At 46.1% G+C, this 16091-nt stretch overlaps 1 protein-coding gene and 1 long non-coding RNA gene across 12 annotated transcripts in view; one reads left to right on the top strand and one right to left on the bottom strand.

Annotated features, from left to right (window-relative positions):
- The window catches only part of EBF3 (EBF transcription factor 3), a 127270-nt gene extending 120682 nt beyond the window's left edge, over positions 1-6588 (top strand). For 3 of the 11 annotated variants that reach the window (XM_032282011.1, XM_032282020.1, XM_032282013.1), the window contains 4 exons: positions 886-1074; positions 1478-1675; positions 2708-2820; positions 3927-6588. In XM_032282011.1, coding sequence (XP_032137902.1) covers positions 886-1074; positions 1478-1675; positions 2708-2820; positions 3927-3944 — 518 coding nt within the window. In that variant the 3' untranslated portion in view covers positions 3945-6588. The remainder of the gene's footprint in view (positions 1-885; positions 1075-1477; positions 1676-2707; positions 2821-3926) is intronic. The other 8 variants (XM_032282017.1, XM_032282015.1, XM_032282019.1 and 5 more) reach the window with 6 other exon arrangements.
- On the bottom strand, positions 4093-9885 carry LOC116554146. Its single transcript, XR_004270075.1, has 2 exons — positions 6651-9885; positions 4093-6080 (listed from the first exon to the last, which is right to left on the bottom strand). It is a non-coding gene; the product is annotated as an uncharacterized LOC116554146 (long non-coding RNA).
- Between the last annotated feature and the right edge of the window lie 6206 nt (positions 9886-16091).

Genomic DNA, 16091 nt, shown 5'->3' with positions numbered 1-16091 from the left:
ATGCTCAGAGGGCCCAGTTACTAAAAACGGCAGCTCACTGGCTGCCAGACGGGTCACTGGTATTCGCTAGAAGTTTCCCTCAATGTGTTCAGAAGTGACTTTCTTTCCTTGGAAGACTGGGCTAAGCCATAGGATAGCCACAGCCAGGGAGCCAAGGGGAGCCTGTGTGGATGTGCTGCCCGCTGGGATTCGGGTCTAAGTTTGGAACAAAAACTTGGAGAGAGACGCCCATTTCCCCGCTCTGCACCTTGTCCCACAGTACAGCGACCTGGGCTGGCCAAGGTTGCTGCCTCTTGCCGTCTGGGTCCATTTTTGTTTTCCTGGTTGAGAAGTGCGCAGGCAGCGAGCTTAGAAAATGCCTCCACTGTGCTGCTGATCTCGCTCCCATCCTTCCACGCTCCCACGGTGGGAATGAAGTTCCCATGCCCCCGACTGCCCCCACATATAGAAATAGCAACCATACAAACGAAGACCCCCAAACAGCCTTCCAGGGGAAGTTACGGCCACAAACAAGCTCTCCTTGTCAGCCATGGCATTTGAAGGTCTACAGAGGCCGCAAGTTCACAGAGTGTGGGGGGACAGACCAGGAATCCGAGCTGTTGATAATTGCCTCTAAAGAGAAACGTGAAAGCCACTGACGGTGAGATCGAAGCGTGCCCCGGCTGGCTGTCGAAGCCAGCAGAGACAGGACGGGGCTCTCGGTGAGACAGTGGCAGCAGGGTTGGCGTGATAAGGTCATCCAAGCTGGCAGCAGGCGCTAGAGCGGTAGAAAGCGCAGGGTCAATTAGCAATGTGGAATATATGACATAGATTCTCGGGGAACCCCCCCCCAAGTGTCTGTCGCTGATAATAACGTTATTTTTGGCCGGGGGGGGATTTCAACAGTCGGCTACAGTCGCAATACAAGCAGCGTGTCCCCGCGAGGCTACGTCCCCAGCAGTACTCCCCAGCAGTCCAATTACAACACAGTCAGCACTAGCATGAATGGATATGGAAGTGGCGCCATGGCCAATCTAGGGGTCCCTGGCTCGCCTGGATTTCTTAATGGCTCCTCCGCTAACTCTCCCTACGGCAGTAAGTGTCTGTTTTTGTCACACGTCATCACGCAGATTCATATTCACTACCGAGTCGAGTGTGTGCATTGCTTGGATGTTCTGTGGTGTGAGCTACTGGATAAAAGGAAGGGTGGCCCTGGAGGCTGGGCGTCAGAATGGCGACCGTAAATTGACCCAAAACGGGCCTGATGTGATCTCATTGGAAACCAAAAAAAAAATCGGAACAAAATGGGCTGCTCAATTGGAAGAGAAAGTCCAGTGCACAAGAGCTTGCCTGTTATCCAGAGTGTGGCCGAGCCAGACGCATGTCATGTTGTGTTCTCCTGCCCCCGCCCCACCCCGTCTGAGGCGAGGCCTTGGTGCCCTCTCGCCGTGGCGCTGTGCCGCGGCCGCGCGTGCTGACCGTGTTTGCTTTGTTGCAGTAGTGCCGTCCAGCCCCACCATGGCAGCCTCTTCGGTCACCCTCCCTTCAAACTGTAGCAGCACACACGGCATTTTCTCATTCTCACCTGCCAATGTCATCTCCGCAGTGAAACAGAAGAGCGCCTTCGCGCCCGTGGTCCGGCCCCAAGCCTCTCCTCCTCCTTCCTGCACCAGCGCCAACGGGAACGGACTGCAAGGTGAGGGTGGGGCGGGGCCGGGTGCCAGTGCCGGGTCCTCTCTAGGGGTGCGGATGGGAGCGGGGGGGCGGGCTCGGCCTTTCTCCTGGCACCTCCGTGACCGCTGCATGTTCTCCCGTGGCCCATTGTGATATGTGCCACCTCTGCCTGGTGTTCAGAGCGAGGACCCCTGTGCACTGAGCCCCAGCAAGGACCAGATTCCACCTCTTGGTTTTTGACCAGCTCACCCCTCCGATGGCACCTAGTGTCCTCACGGTGGAGCACCCTGTGCCCCTAAGAGGGTGGGACCACGTGAGAGAAGGCAGGATTGTGGTGAAGGTAGCTGTGGTCATTGTTTGCCTGGTTCAGCCAGTGGGCCTTTGCCTGGAGCCTGCCACTTCCTAGTGTAGGGTGCAGCCTTGCCCGCCGCTCCTGCGCTTCCAGCCTCCTATGCACAAAGCAGCAAATACAGCCCCGGCATGGGGATGGCGGGGCACCATGCCGCTGTGGAGCCTGCCCTCATGGCCCTGAGGTGGGGCCTTGGTTCTCCACGTTGTCTGCTGGACCACGCATCCAGCAAGGCTGTGCTGTCTTTTGGAAAGGTGTGTGCGTCTAGACCCAGGGCAAGGTGTGTCCCAGCACCAGGTTGCAGTCCTGTCTGTGGACAGGAGCTGATTTTCCTAAGTGATCTCTTTCAAAGATTCAGGAGGGAGAATGGCCTGCCCTGAGGGCACCGCTGTCCACAGATGAGGCCACATGGAGTGGGCATCCTGTGCCGCCCGGCGCCTAGCCCATTTGGGCTGTACAGGCTGCATGTGGCCCATGATGTGTGGGACAGGCAGAGCCACACAGGTGCCCCCAGGCCTCCTGAGCTCTTGAGTGGCCCTTTGTGAGGTGCTGAGGCCCGCAGGCACTTGAATTAAGTGGCCGTAACCTGGCCTCTTTCAGACACGACCTTTGGTATATGCTCCTCCCAGTGACTCAAATCCAGTTACTCCTTTAGAAACATGAACCCATTCAACCAGTATTTACTGAGCACCTACTATGTACCAGGCTCTCTGCTGGGTGCTGAGGACGTAGCTGCGGAGAAGACAAACTGGCCCTTTTGTGAAGTCGGTGGCATATTTCACTTTGATGAACTAATGCTCAAAAAAGGAACTGGAAAGGTATCAGTGATTTGAAATCATTGTCTTCACAACATTCGTTAGTGTATGAAGGGACGCCCAGGTCCCCGGAGTGCTGCCAACTGGCCTGAGTGCCATCAGCGGGCACCGCACCAGGGTCGCTGCAGAGGCAGGTGGTGAGGTGCCGCAGCCTTGCCCGCGACACGGGGTCGGGCTGGCTGAAAGACGGCACCTCCTATGCGGTGTGTACATGCACAGGGCTTCCAAACCATAAAGTTGTAACGGTGAGTCGGAGACAAATTAATATTGTTGAAATTAATGAACTGAGAAATTGAAGCTCACGTCACTACATGAACAAATGTATTAATATCTTATACATAAATTAATGAGAATGATCATTCTGACAAAAATTAAACAACACCCGTGGTAAAAGATTTTAAATTACATTCGTACCAGGAGTTCGCGTGAAAGCATCAGCCCCACTTGGCGTTTTCGTGCAAAGTTTTCTCCTCTTTACTGAGAAGAGAAAAAAGGTCCCGCCAGCAGTGCCATGACTCATGTCTCTCCGTGGCCCTTGCCTGGAGGTTCCAGGGCAGGTGGGCTGTGAGTGGCTTTGATTCCGGAGAGCCCTGACTCACCATTACGATACAGAGAGATGACCGCACGGCCAGAGCCCAGACCTGGAAGCAAGGGGGAACTGAGGCCTGTCTGGTTCTCATGTAGGGAGTGAGAGCGGGGCCTGTGAGCCGGCCTTGGCTGGTGTCACGGGAGTGATCAGGCTGGGCCACCTCTCTAGACAGAGTGGGGTCTGGGCCTCCGTTGGCTTTGCACCCTGCGCTTATCAGTGCGGGAAGCTGCAGCCTTTGCCGCTGTACCAGAAGCCCCTCCCTTTTCTAGAAGAAGCCTCTCAGGAGGGCTGCAGGAGGGACAGCACTGGGGGATTTTTGTCCCCAGGTGCGCCCCCCCTTGCCCCTACCAGGAAACAGATTCCCCAGCACGCCCTAAACACGCCTGAGGCTGGTGAATGGAATCCTCCGAGTCCAGCCTCCCAGTTGCATAGTGGGGAAGGGCAGCCCCACCCGCGTTGGCATGGCGGGAGGGCGCGTGCCGGGGGCCTGCAGTGACTGCTCTGTCCTTCTCTCTTGCAGCTATGTCTGGGTTGGTAGTCCCGCCAATGTGAGGGACTTTTGTTTACCTTCCACAGCACCCAGCATCAAAGGACGGACTTCAGGGGACACGTTTAGTATATTAAGACATGCTGATGGAAACAGTATCTTCAAAAAAATCAGCAGCAATTGAAATGCTACAAAAGACTTTGTTTAAAGATTTTATTTAAACTATTAAGAATCAACATTCAAACAGCCTACTTCTTCATGAACAATTCCATTTTATTGACTGAACTTTTCTCATATTTTCACATTTCTCAGTCCTGAAGAATAAGGAAAACAAAGCGACACCTATTTTGTATAAAGTTTCTGACTCCGTCTTGGCCATGTCTAGTAATTGCTATGTGTTGGGAGAAACTTTGTGAATGCACCATTTTGATGATCATGAAACACTGATGAAAAATGCCTCCAAACATTTTTCTGTACTCATACTTAGATTCACAATGGTTGTGTATCTCTATAATGTGAAATATTTTTTTGTGGTGATAAAAGGGGGCCAAGGAGGTATGAGCCATCAGACTGGAAAAAAGGATGACAATATGATTAGGAGAACTGGGGTGGCAGGGGGGGGGAGGGTTTATCATTGCTTAACTTCATCTTAATGAAATGAAACTTTGTAACTTATTGTAGTTAGAAATTGTAACTTTGATATTGAATTCTCTTGCCTTCAACAAGCACACTGACAGAGAAAAAATGCTACTGTCTGTTGGTTCCAATATTCTCCCACTGCTAGAGCTTCCTGTTAAGCAAATGTGAGCTGCACCATTTTTTCAACTTTTGCTAGCACTGTATACTATTGCATTCTTAGGCTACTGTGCGGTCTATGTTTCTTGTACCAGAAATTGTCCTTTTGACTTCTAGATCCTTCTTCCCTAATGTGTTTTGTATGTGGTTATAAAATTGTAGACTTTTGTGATTTTGCCAAAGTTGTAGCTAAATATTTATACACTTGTCTTGAATTTTTTTCAGATCCACTTAAAATATTTAGAAACACAAGTTTTATTCCTTATGTGTCGTATAAGGAATAAAATGGTCTTCATTTGACACTTTCCCACGAACACTTGCAGTTGGTAAGGGACTTTATTTTGTAACATATCAATTATAAATATTGTATTTATCTTTGAAATTTTGTACATTGCTTTTCCCGCCTTTTCCTTTTTCTTCTTTCTTGTCTCTGTTGGTTTCTGATCATGGCCTGGCGTTGTGATACTGGGACGAGCATTAGCCAAGAACTTGTCTCTTTGATCCATTTCGTTAAGATGAACCAGTGTCTTTACTTTTCATTTGTACTTCAAAAATATGCTATTGTTTAGACTTTCCATCCTTTTTTTTTATTTTGAGGAAAAGTCAAATTCATTGTTTATTTTTATATTATTTTTAAGTTATCTGAACAAATACTTTTGAAAAAAAGTTTGTTGTATAGTCAAAACGGTGCCACCCGGCCGTGACAAATCCTAGTAGATTCTGTGCATGTGGAGCGGCCGCGAAGAGGCGACACCATTTGGGGCTGTGTCCTTATTTTATTATTTTTTTGTAGAATGTAAAAAGTCATTTTAGATGCCACCCATGACTTTGCCACATAGCTGAACTGTGTTTACTGGAAAAATTCAGAGGCCTAAAGTTTAAAATAAAATTTACTTCTGATGTTTTAATTAAAATGTTTGCCACATTAACTTCTCTGATGCCTTAAAAGTGGACTTCTTTAAAGAACCTTTGTGCTATTTTATCACAGGCTTACACTACAATTGTTAATAAATATTTCATTTGGAGACGTATGGTGTCTCACACACACACACACACACAAACACACAGACAAAAGCACAAGCCCGCTGCATGACCTGTCTCTCCTTTCTGGGAGTATTTCTGCTGCGTCCTGCCCCTCCTGGGCCTACCTCCGATTCAGGGAGGTTTCAGGAGGACCCCAAATCACTGCTGGTTTTTAATTCTTTTTTTTAACAATACCTTTTTGTGGTCAGTTCCAACAGCACTGTCTGTACTTTTAAAACTGGAATGGCCTCCTTCAGATATTGTGCCTCTTACTGCCAAACCCACAGTGAGACCAAAAGTGTCAGTTTTTTTTTCTTTCTCCTTTGCACTAAATGCTTTGCAGACACGGCACAGCAAACATTTTGCAAACTGCAGCAGAAATCGAATTTAAAACAAAAAGGAGGGACTTTGAAATAATACCTTCTTGACAAAAAATCAACAATGCACAACTTAGAAAGTGTTCATTCTAGGGACAAAATAAACAATGTCCCCAGGAGTCAGGAGGTCACAGTCCGGCTTTGTGATGGTTGACAAGGCCTAGCTACACGGGAAAGCCTGAGAAGTCACTTTGGAACTAAATTGCGTCTGTTTTATTTCGTATGAGTAAGGGTTTGATCTACAAAAGAGCTCACACGTATGCATTGAGAACACCCGCCCGCTTCCCCGTGCCTCACTTGGTTTGTGTTTTAGGTTAAGTAGTCAACGCCCACATCACTTCACTGTCTCAAGACTGAACGCTTCACTAAATGGTAGATTTTACTGTTAAAGACCCTACAATAAAATTGTTTTATCTGTACATTTTTTCAGATATTTAACTGTATAAAAATGTTCATTTTACACAATATTTAATTAAAGTATTTCTTGTCTGTGAATTTCACTTCTGGTGATGTTCTCTGTTTTGATTATTAAAATGATGGACTAAACACACATGAAACTTACATTGGGGTTTCATTTGCATGTCTGGGTTCCAAAGCTGCAACTTGGCCAAGATGAAAATGATCCATCCGTGGAAGAACTTTCCACAAAGTTACCCACCCTCCGCTCTCTAACCTGCGTAGAGACGTTCAGCAAATTGTCACTTATGCGGTCCTGACCCCCCGAGGTACCACCTGTACACGTGCTGCACTCCGGATGATTTTTGTGTGTCACAGAGGCTCTGTGGGCCACAGTAGCACTGGGGTGACACAATCACTGTTGGGGTACTTGTCTTTGAGAACTCAGACAATCCCAAGGCTCACTGAGGGGCTTTGTAACACACTCCCTCCAGACCTGCCCCAGGCCCTCTGCTTCTGAATAGCATACTGGCAGGTAGGGAACAAGTGCTCCAGTGACCCCACACACACATTCCTTTTGGCTCCACGGTTGGGTTCCACTGGGCAAGAACCAGGCTTAGGAGAGTGACTGCAACAGCAAAGGCTCTGGAAGGGTGGGCAGACACCAGGGCACCCAGACGCATGTGCTAGCTAGGGTCTACACAGGGGCATGACCAATTTCACTGCCACCACAGTGGCACAGTGGCCCCCATGCACTAGCCGCGGGCATTGCTGTCTGCTCATTGGTAGCCAAATGCACCAACTATAATGAGACCTGCCATCAACACTGAGGTTCTAATTTGCACAACGATGTTCAGCTCCTTCGAGTTTCCCATGCTCCCATTTTACTCCGTATTTTTTCATTTTCTCCTCCATGAAAGGCTGCGTTTGCATGTTTTGGCTTGCAGCTTTATCACACATACACATAAGTGTGATCCAAATTAGTACTCACAAATGTCATCTTAATTACTTGTTCTGCTGAGCAAAACAGGAAACAATTATTCAAAACATAAAGAAACTTGTGAATACCTTTTTCTCCTGTCACTGACAATCAGGTTCTCATTTCAACCTTAAAGAGACAGCAAAGAGCGAGGCTTATAAGGTACAAGCCTGAAGTCTGCCCACTCCCCTCCCCTGCAGGCTCCCTCCCAAGTGGCTGGAGGCTGGGGCTGGGGCAAGCAGTTGCTGGGCAAGTCACCTCCTTCCCACTCTGCGCTGGTGCCGCAAGTACCCAACACCCTGTAACTTGGGGATGGAGAAATTATTTTCTGTTTGTGTTTCAAATCAGAAGCAAGAACTGCATTCTTCCAAAATGCATGCCAATTATTGTCAGGCTGCCTTTTAAGGTCTTTCAAGCTTTTAAAGATTATTCAAAGCACTTGAAATGGGCTTCAATCTAATGCCTCATTTCATTGCATTAAACAGCCTAGTTAATAAAGAATCAATATATTCAAAGGGCAAGGTTATCTTTTGTCTATAAGGGGTGGTGTCATTCTGAACCTTTTATAGTTCAAATGCTGAAAAAGACCTCATGAAATCCATACTCATCAAGTGGGTCAACGAGAGCGGTAAAGAGGCCCCTGAAAGGGAAGAAAGGCTGCTCTCCTCTAAAACAACCCACGCCTTATCTCGCTCACTCGGTGCACCCAAAGAAGTCCTCAGAAATGTCAATTTCTCATCAAGACAAGAGGCCATGATGATCATTTTTTCCAGAGAATACATACAATTAAGAGAATGCAGAGAGGCGGCAGCGACAGTGATTTGTGGCTTATTCCGGCCCCACGAGCCGCGATCTCCCTCCCAGCAGATAAAAAGGGTTGTTGATAACTGAAGTGTCAATATGCCGAAGAGTGATTTTTGAATGTGAGTCCTTGTGCTTTGAGCTCGCCAGGCTGATCCCAGGCCCTGATAACGGCGCAGCTGCCAACGGACACCACAGGTTGGCCCTCACAATTAATGCCATGAATAAATCACACAAAAGAGTTGGGATGCTTTATACTTGGTGAGACAATCCCCTGCTTTACCCTTCAAGGATTCCTTTTATGTTGGAATAAGGTTGCTTTTAATGAAATTTAAACTCATCAGAGGAAATCAAAAACCTCCAATCAGATTACAAATTGATTTTTTGGTCATTTGTCATGTCCCAGCATAGAGCCGCAGGTTTCACAGGGAGTGAGTTGCCGCCGTGGCAGGGCTGGGAGTGAGCATGGACGTAGCTCCCGCTCCCACCCCTGGCCTAGGGACAACCCGTGGCTGGGCTCTTTGGCAGGCAGAGGCAGCCCTGGTGACTCCACCTGTCCTGCCAAGTACGGCCAACTGAACCTGTGACAAGAACAAGTGCCAATCAGGGTGAATCCAGTGGCAGCTTTATAACCTGGGACATCATCCTTGGCAAAACTCACAGTGACTTCTAGGTCTGCACTCACAGATCCATGGATGGCCACAGAGACACATTTTCCGGGGGAGTGCCGTCAGTTTTGGTGAGTCTCCATCCCATCCCTTCCCACCCCAGTTGGCTCTACGCCACCCCACGGACAGCTGCACACAGGACCCAGAAGCATGCAGGCCACCCGGTCCCCATGTGCCAAGAAAGACCTTGAGATCTGGGCAGAGAGAAGCCTGGCTAACTGCCACCCACCATCCAGTGGAAGCCCCAGTGCTCTCATCGGCAGAGCCGGCCCTGACCCCCAGGCCACTGCACAGTGGTGTCCCCTGCAGAGAAGACTTGAAAGCATCTGAGGCCGCCAGTCTCCAGCCTTCCAGTGGGTCTCCTGAGTGCCCTGGATGAACCTGCGCCTTCCTCGCCCCCTCACCCCTGCATCGGGCACCAGTCAAGGCTGAGTGGGGAAGCTGAGTGTCTCCTACTTAGTGGGAACCTAGGAGGGCATTTTGTCCCTCTTGGAAAGACTAGGGCTGGGGACAAAGTGAGGCAGGCACTGCTGCTTCAGGAGGAGGTGAACACTGTTTCTGATTCAAGATTCCTCAGAGACCATCTCTTAAATATAGCCGCTAAAGTGAGTCGAATACTCCACACATCTAACAACAATACTCACCTTTGCTGCCCTGTGATCTGCGGAGCGCTTTATCCACATCGTCTGTTCTGTCCTCCCACAAAGCTCTGTGCTGGGGCTGGCTCCCTACTTCCAGGTGGCGAAATTGCAGCTCAGAAAGTTTAGATGACAGGCCAGGGTCACCAGGCTGGAAGGACCAGGGCCTGATGCCAGGTGATGTCTCCAGTCTCCAAACCCTATACTCTTTCCATTGATTTAGGTTTCAGGTATCTTCAGTAAGAAAGACTGGCTGGGCATGGTGGCTCATGCTTGTAATCACAGCACTTTGGGAGGCTGAGGCAGGCAGATCACCTGAGATCAGGAGTTCAAGATGAGCCTGGCCAGCCTGGTGAAACCCTGCCTCTACTAAAAATACAAAACATTAGCCAGGTGTGGTGGCAGGTGACTGTAATCCCACTTACTCAGGAGGCTGAGGCAGGAAAATGGCTCAAACCTGGGAGGCAGAGGTTGCAGTGAGCTGAGATAGCGCCATTGCACATCAGCCTGGGCACCAAGAGCGAGACTCTGTCTCAAAAAAAAAAAAAAAAAAAAAAAAAAAGAAAGAGAGAGAGAGGGAGGGGCATCTGAATCTGAATGGAAGTGAGAAGAGAAGTCAACTTCCCTGAGAAGACCCTAACCAAGTCACCCACAATGTTTAGAGGGCCTGACTCAGCTGAGGCCACTTGTATAGGCCACAAGTGGAAACTGGCTTGCCTGGTGCAGCTCAGCTGGGTGTCTGGGGCTTTGCCTCTGAATGTCACACATCCACGCTTCCAAAATCGGAGGCAGAAGACCATTTCTCCCAGGGCCTTTGCAGCCACCAGGAGTCTTCAGAACTGCTGGCTCCCTGTGCTTTCCATGGTTTCTTGGCGTCCACATGGGGTCCACACATGGGGCTTGTACACGATGGTCCTTGTGCACACAAGGGGTCCCTTGGATCCACACAGCATCTCCAGTATGGGAAGGGTACACTGAGCCGATCCCATGGTGCAGGAGTGGGAGGGAGGTGAGGCAAGGATGGAGGCAGCCAGAGGCTTAGCCCTGCAGCTGGCACCTGGCAAGGGCTCAGTAAAAGCTTCCATGACTGCCAGCAGGGGGATGACGGGCTAAGGATGGAATGAAGAAGAGGAAAAATCAGAGCAATCAGGATTAGCAGGGTAGACTTGCAATGAGTAACAACAATGTCAGAAGTGTTGGCTGAAAAAGACACAAAGGGTCAGGAGGGAGCACAGGAGTCTGTCACCAACCTGCCCCATCAGACGACGCCCTCTCCCAATATTCCACATGGATGGTGGGCCACGGACAATGAGGGTCTTCGTGCAGCTTGCTCAGCCATCCAGGGTTAATTAACTAAGCCAAATATAAAACTTGTTTCTCCACCTGTAACAGGCCAGGTCCTTCACTGCCTTGTGCTGCTCTTGCGGGGCTGATGTAGGGAAGGTGCCACCAGGACAGAGAGAAAACACATCTCTAACAATCTGAACAAAGGGCTTACATTCTTAATATACAATGAGCTTTTGCAAATCAATAAGACTCAATGAACACCCTAAAGAAAAAAGAGGTAAATTTACAGTTCATTCACAGGGGAACAATAAAAGTGATGAATAAGCTTAGGAAATTATATTCAACCTCATTTAAAAATACATATCAAATTAAAATAATGAGATGAATTTGTTTGACCTATTAAATTAGAAAAGATTTTTCTTAAAAGCTAATACACGATGCTGTTGATGGAGGAAGGGGATTCTCACAGTTGTCGGCAGAAGAGTAAATTGGTGCAAGCCTTCTAGAAATCAGTCTGACATAACAAGAGACTTAAAAATATTCATATCCTTTTCACTGACTAATTCTACTCCAAAGAATCAATCTGAAGGAAATAATCAGATATTAGACAAGACTTTGAGGTCCAAGATTGTTAGCTATGGCAATATTTATCAAAAAATTGGAAAGAACCCAGATGACTCAAAATAGGAAATGGTCATTAAATTATGATATAGCCATTATAATGGAATATTATATATTCTATTAAGCCAGAAAAATCATGTTTTTGAAGTATATCTAATAAAATGGTCAACATCAAATGACATAAAATTAGGTAAAATAAGCATATAATACTGTTTATATAGAACATAATTTCAATTTGTAAATTTCTATATTGAGAGAAGACAAATAATATATAAAAATATACATCTATATGAAAAAAATACTGGTCAGAGTTACAGCAAAATTAACAGTAGGTATATCTGAGCGCTTAAAACTTACACAGTACATTCATATTTTCCAAGTTTTCTTCTGAACAGACAGGTGAGTTATGTGCTGGAGAACACTGCTCACTGTCTGACAGTCTCACCACTCTGCCCTCCTGCTTCAGGGAACAAGGTAGGGAAGACAACAAACTCAGAGCCATCAGATTGGGCTAGAACACTGAGGCCTGATGGAATGGGCGTTGGTGCACGGCTGCCTGGAATCTCGGCTGGGGCTGATGTAGTGCTAAGAGAGCAGACACCAGATCAGGAAGTGGGCAGGAAGGAGGAGAGGTACACAGAGGTGTGGAGATCTGGGCTGCATGGTCCAAAGGGGAGAGAGCCCAAGGGAGGGGTTCCCATGAAGCCCTGCTAAATTCCTTCTTCTGGCTTTCTCAGCATGCCTCTGGGGCCTGATACTATCTTCACTTCTATCTGAACTTCTTGGAGGAAGTTTCTGCTGCCTGCAACCAAACAACTACTGACCAGACAAATTAGGGGGAAAAATATCTTTAAATGATCTTTATAAGAGAACCAAAAATAACTTTACAAAGTATGAGGTTTAATAAATGCATTTGGCAAGATTAATGAATACAAGGCCAATATAAAACTGTATTTCTATGACAATAACAGTATTTTTACAACAGGAATTTTAAGAATACAATTTAAAAATTTTCAGTGCCATTTACAATAGCATTAGAAACATCAAATAGCTAGAAAGAAAGCTACCAAAGTTATGCAAGATGTCTACACAGGAAACCACAAAATCGTAGTGAGATAAAATTTTAAAATCGTAATAAACGAAGAAATATACCATATTCATGGATTGGAAAATTACCTGTTGAGATGATGTCAACTCTCCCTCCCTAAACTGACCTACAGATTTAGTGCTCAATCAAATTCCACAAGGTGCTTTTCTTAAAATTGATAAGCTGATCCTAAAATTTACATGGAAATGTAAATGATCCAGAGGAGCCAGGACAATCCTGAGAGAGAGAGAGAGAGAGAGAGAGAGAGAGAGAGAGAGAGAGAGAGGCTGGTGGATTCAAACCGCCCAAACCAAGACTTCTTATGAGGCTGTAATAACTAAGACATTTTGGTATTAGAACAAGAACAGACAAATAACCTAATGGCATAGGCAGTCCAGAAACAGACCTCCTATACATGGTCACCTGATCGACAACAAAGGTGGCACTGAAATGCAGTGGCAGAGGGTGGCCTTTCCAGTAAGTGGTGTTGAGGGTAGTGGAAACATATATGATAAAGACTGGATGACACCCTTCTCACACATGTGAAAGGACAAACCCAGATGGCTGGGAACCCTAAGGTATGATGATTCCCCAGCTCTGAAAAGGACAGGAATAAATAGTGTGTAGAGACAAAGAGAACAGCTGATGTTAAACCAAAGTTGAGGGAACACCCAAGACCTAGCAACAAGCTAAAGCTATGAGCATCCACTTGCCTGGGCAGGCTTGCAGGAGGGAGGACTTTTAAAGACAAGCACAAAACCCGGCCCAGTTCCCCTCAGCTGACTCCTTAGGCTTGTTTACCTAGGGCTGCACCAATGCTCTGGACTAGATGGAGACCCAGAGCTTTGTAGCAGCTCTCACCAGAGTTGGTAAGAATAGGAAACCTCCAAAGATAGCTCTTCTGAAACACCTATCTTTTCTGAAACAGAACTTTCAAAAGTCCCATGGTTTTACTGTTAAAATAAATCAAAGATCTAAATCAACTAAAAAATTTTGTGTTCATGGATTGGAAGACGATACTGTTAAGATTAATGACACAAAACTGATCTATAGATTCAATGCAATCCCTATCATAATCACAGCTGGTCTCTTCTTTATAGAAAACTGACAAGCTTGTCCTAAAATTCATGTGATATTGCACCAGACATGGAATAACCAAAACACTCTTGAAAAAGAACAAAGTTAGAAGAATTCCATATTTTGATTTCAAAACTTACTACAAAGCAACAGCAATTGAGACAATCTGGTATTGGCATAGGATAGATATATCAATGAAATACTATTGAGAGTGCAGAAGTATAATTATGTATCTACGGTCAACTGAGTTTTGACAAAACTGCCAACACCATTCAATGGGAATAGAATAGTCTCTTCAACAAATGGTGTTGGACAACTGGAGAGCCACAAGCAAAAGAACAAAATTATATTTGTAACTCACACCATTTAAAAAATTAACTCAAAATGGAGCAAAGACCTAACTATAAGAGTTAAAACTACAAAAACTCTTAGAAGAAAACAGAGGACTCTTTATGACCACGGATTTGATAATGGATGTGACACAAGTCTTAGATATGATATCAAAAGCATGAGCTGCACAAGAAAAAATGCATAAATTGGACTTCACCTCAACTAAAAACTTCCATGTTTTCAAAGACTCTATTAAGAAAGTGAGACAACAACCCACAGAATGAGAAAAACGATTTGCAAATCACTTACCTGATAAGGGACTTGTATCTAGACTATAAGAAGAACTCATACAAATCAATAATATAAAGACAAATCACTCAATTTAAAAATAGGAAAATGACCTGAATAGATGTTTTCTGAAAGAAGTTATACAAATTACTAATATGCATGCAAAAAGATGCTCAACATCATTAGTCATCAGGTAAATGCAAGCTGAAACTACAATGAGCTACCACTTCACACCCAGGAAGATGGCTGTAATAAGGAGGTCCTAATAACAAGCAATGGTAAGGATGTGGAGAAATTAGAACACTCACACATGACTGATGAGAACGTGAAATGGTGTCGCCACTTTGGAAAATAGTCCAACAGTTTCTCAAATGGTTAAATAAAGAGGTACCATATGTCCCAGTATTTCCAATCCTAGGTATAGACCCAGGATAAATGAAAAACATAAATGCGCACAAAAACTTGCACATGAAATATTTACAGTGGTAGTATTCATAATAGCTAAAAGGTGGAAGCCACTCGAATGTTCATTAAGAATTTTTTTTTTTTTTTTGAGACAGTATCTCACTCTGTTTCCCAGGCTGGAGTGCAGTGGCACAATCACAGCTCACTGCAGCCTTGACCTCCTGGTCAAATGATCTTCCCATCTCAGCCTCTTAAGTAGCTGGGACTACAGGCATGCATCACCACACCTGGCTAATTTTTGCATTTTATAAAGAGATGTGGTTTTGCTACGTTTCCCAGGCTGGTCTCAAACTCCTGGTCTCAAGCGATCCTCCTTCCTCAGCCTCCTGAAGTACTGGGATTACTGGTGTGAGCCACCATGCCCATCCAAGAATGGTTTAAAACACTGTACGTCCATACAACAGAATATTATTCATCCATAAAAGGAATGACATGCAGAAACATGCTATGACATGGGTGGATCATAAAAACACTATGCTGAATGAAAGAAGCCCAATCACCAAGAAACTCACATGTTTTCATCTGTATAACACCCAGAACAGACAAATCTATGTACACAGAAAGTAGAGGAGTAGCTGCTTAGGGCTGGGGAACACAGGTGATGGGGGTGGCAGCCAAGGGGTATGTACGGGTTTCTTCCTGCCGTGATAAAAATGTTCTAAAATTGACTGTGGTGGTAGTTGCACATATCAGTGAATACGTTAAAAAACCATTGAATTGTACACTTTAAATGAGTACACTGTATGGTATGTGGATTATTTCTCGATAAAGCTGTCATGAAAAATTAAAAAGCCCTGTGGTTTTATCAGAGCATAATGAATGAACATTATTTTTCATGAAGAATTACTCTTAAGCGTGGTGTTCTGGAGAAACCATGTTTCCTGGAGCACATGGCCAGGACTCATGCTGTGGGCTGGCACATGGGATCTTCAGGGCCTCTTGAGTCTTTGCCCTAAGCTGGCCAAGGGCCCCCCACCCCGTGCTCCCCAGGAGGGGCTTCTCGGTGTCCACACACCTTGGAAGGGGAAGGTGGTCTTATAGGCCCCTATGGACTCCCTATCTCCAGACCACCAAAGTGGAGATCATGGCTCCTAATTCTTGCCTGCATCGAGACCAAGGCAGGTCCACACTCCCACCAAGGTCCTGGCTTCACATGGCACCAGGTGGGACAGACTGCCCCCACCCCGGCCTGGACTCTGCCTGGGCTCTTGGGAGGCCACTCTTGGTCCCCTGTGGAACACACATACACAGGGCTTCTCCTCCAAGGTCATTTCCAAATAACATGAAGGAAAAGCAAAATCCTTCCAGATGGCCTTTTAAGAAAGTTTCATTATTTTCTAAACATTCCAGAATAATTAGTTCCACT

This window comes from Sapajus apella, unplaced genomic scaffold (genome assembly GCF_009761245.1).
Source record: "Sapajus apella isolate SASKATOON/1434 unplaced genomic scaffold, GSC_monkey_1.0 scaffold13, whole genome shotgun sequence".
Lineage (NCBI taxonomy): Eukaryota > Metazoa > Chordata > Mammalia > Primates > Cebidae > Sapajus > Sapajus apella.
The sequence above is the reverse complement of the archived record's forward strand: the minus strand, read 5'-3'. Positions and strand labels throughout refer to the sequence as shown.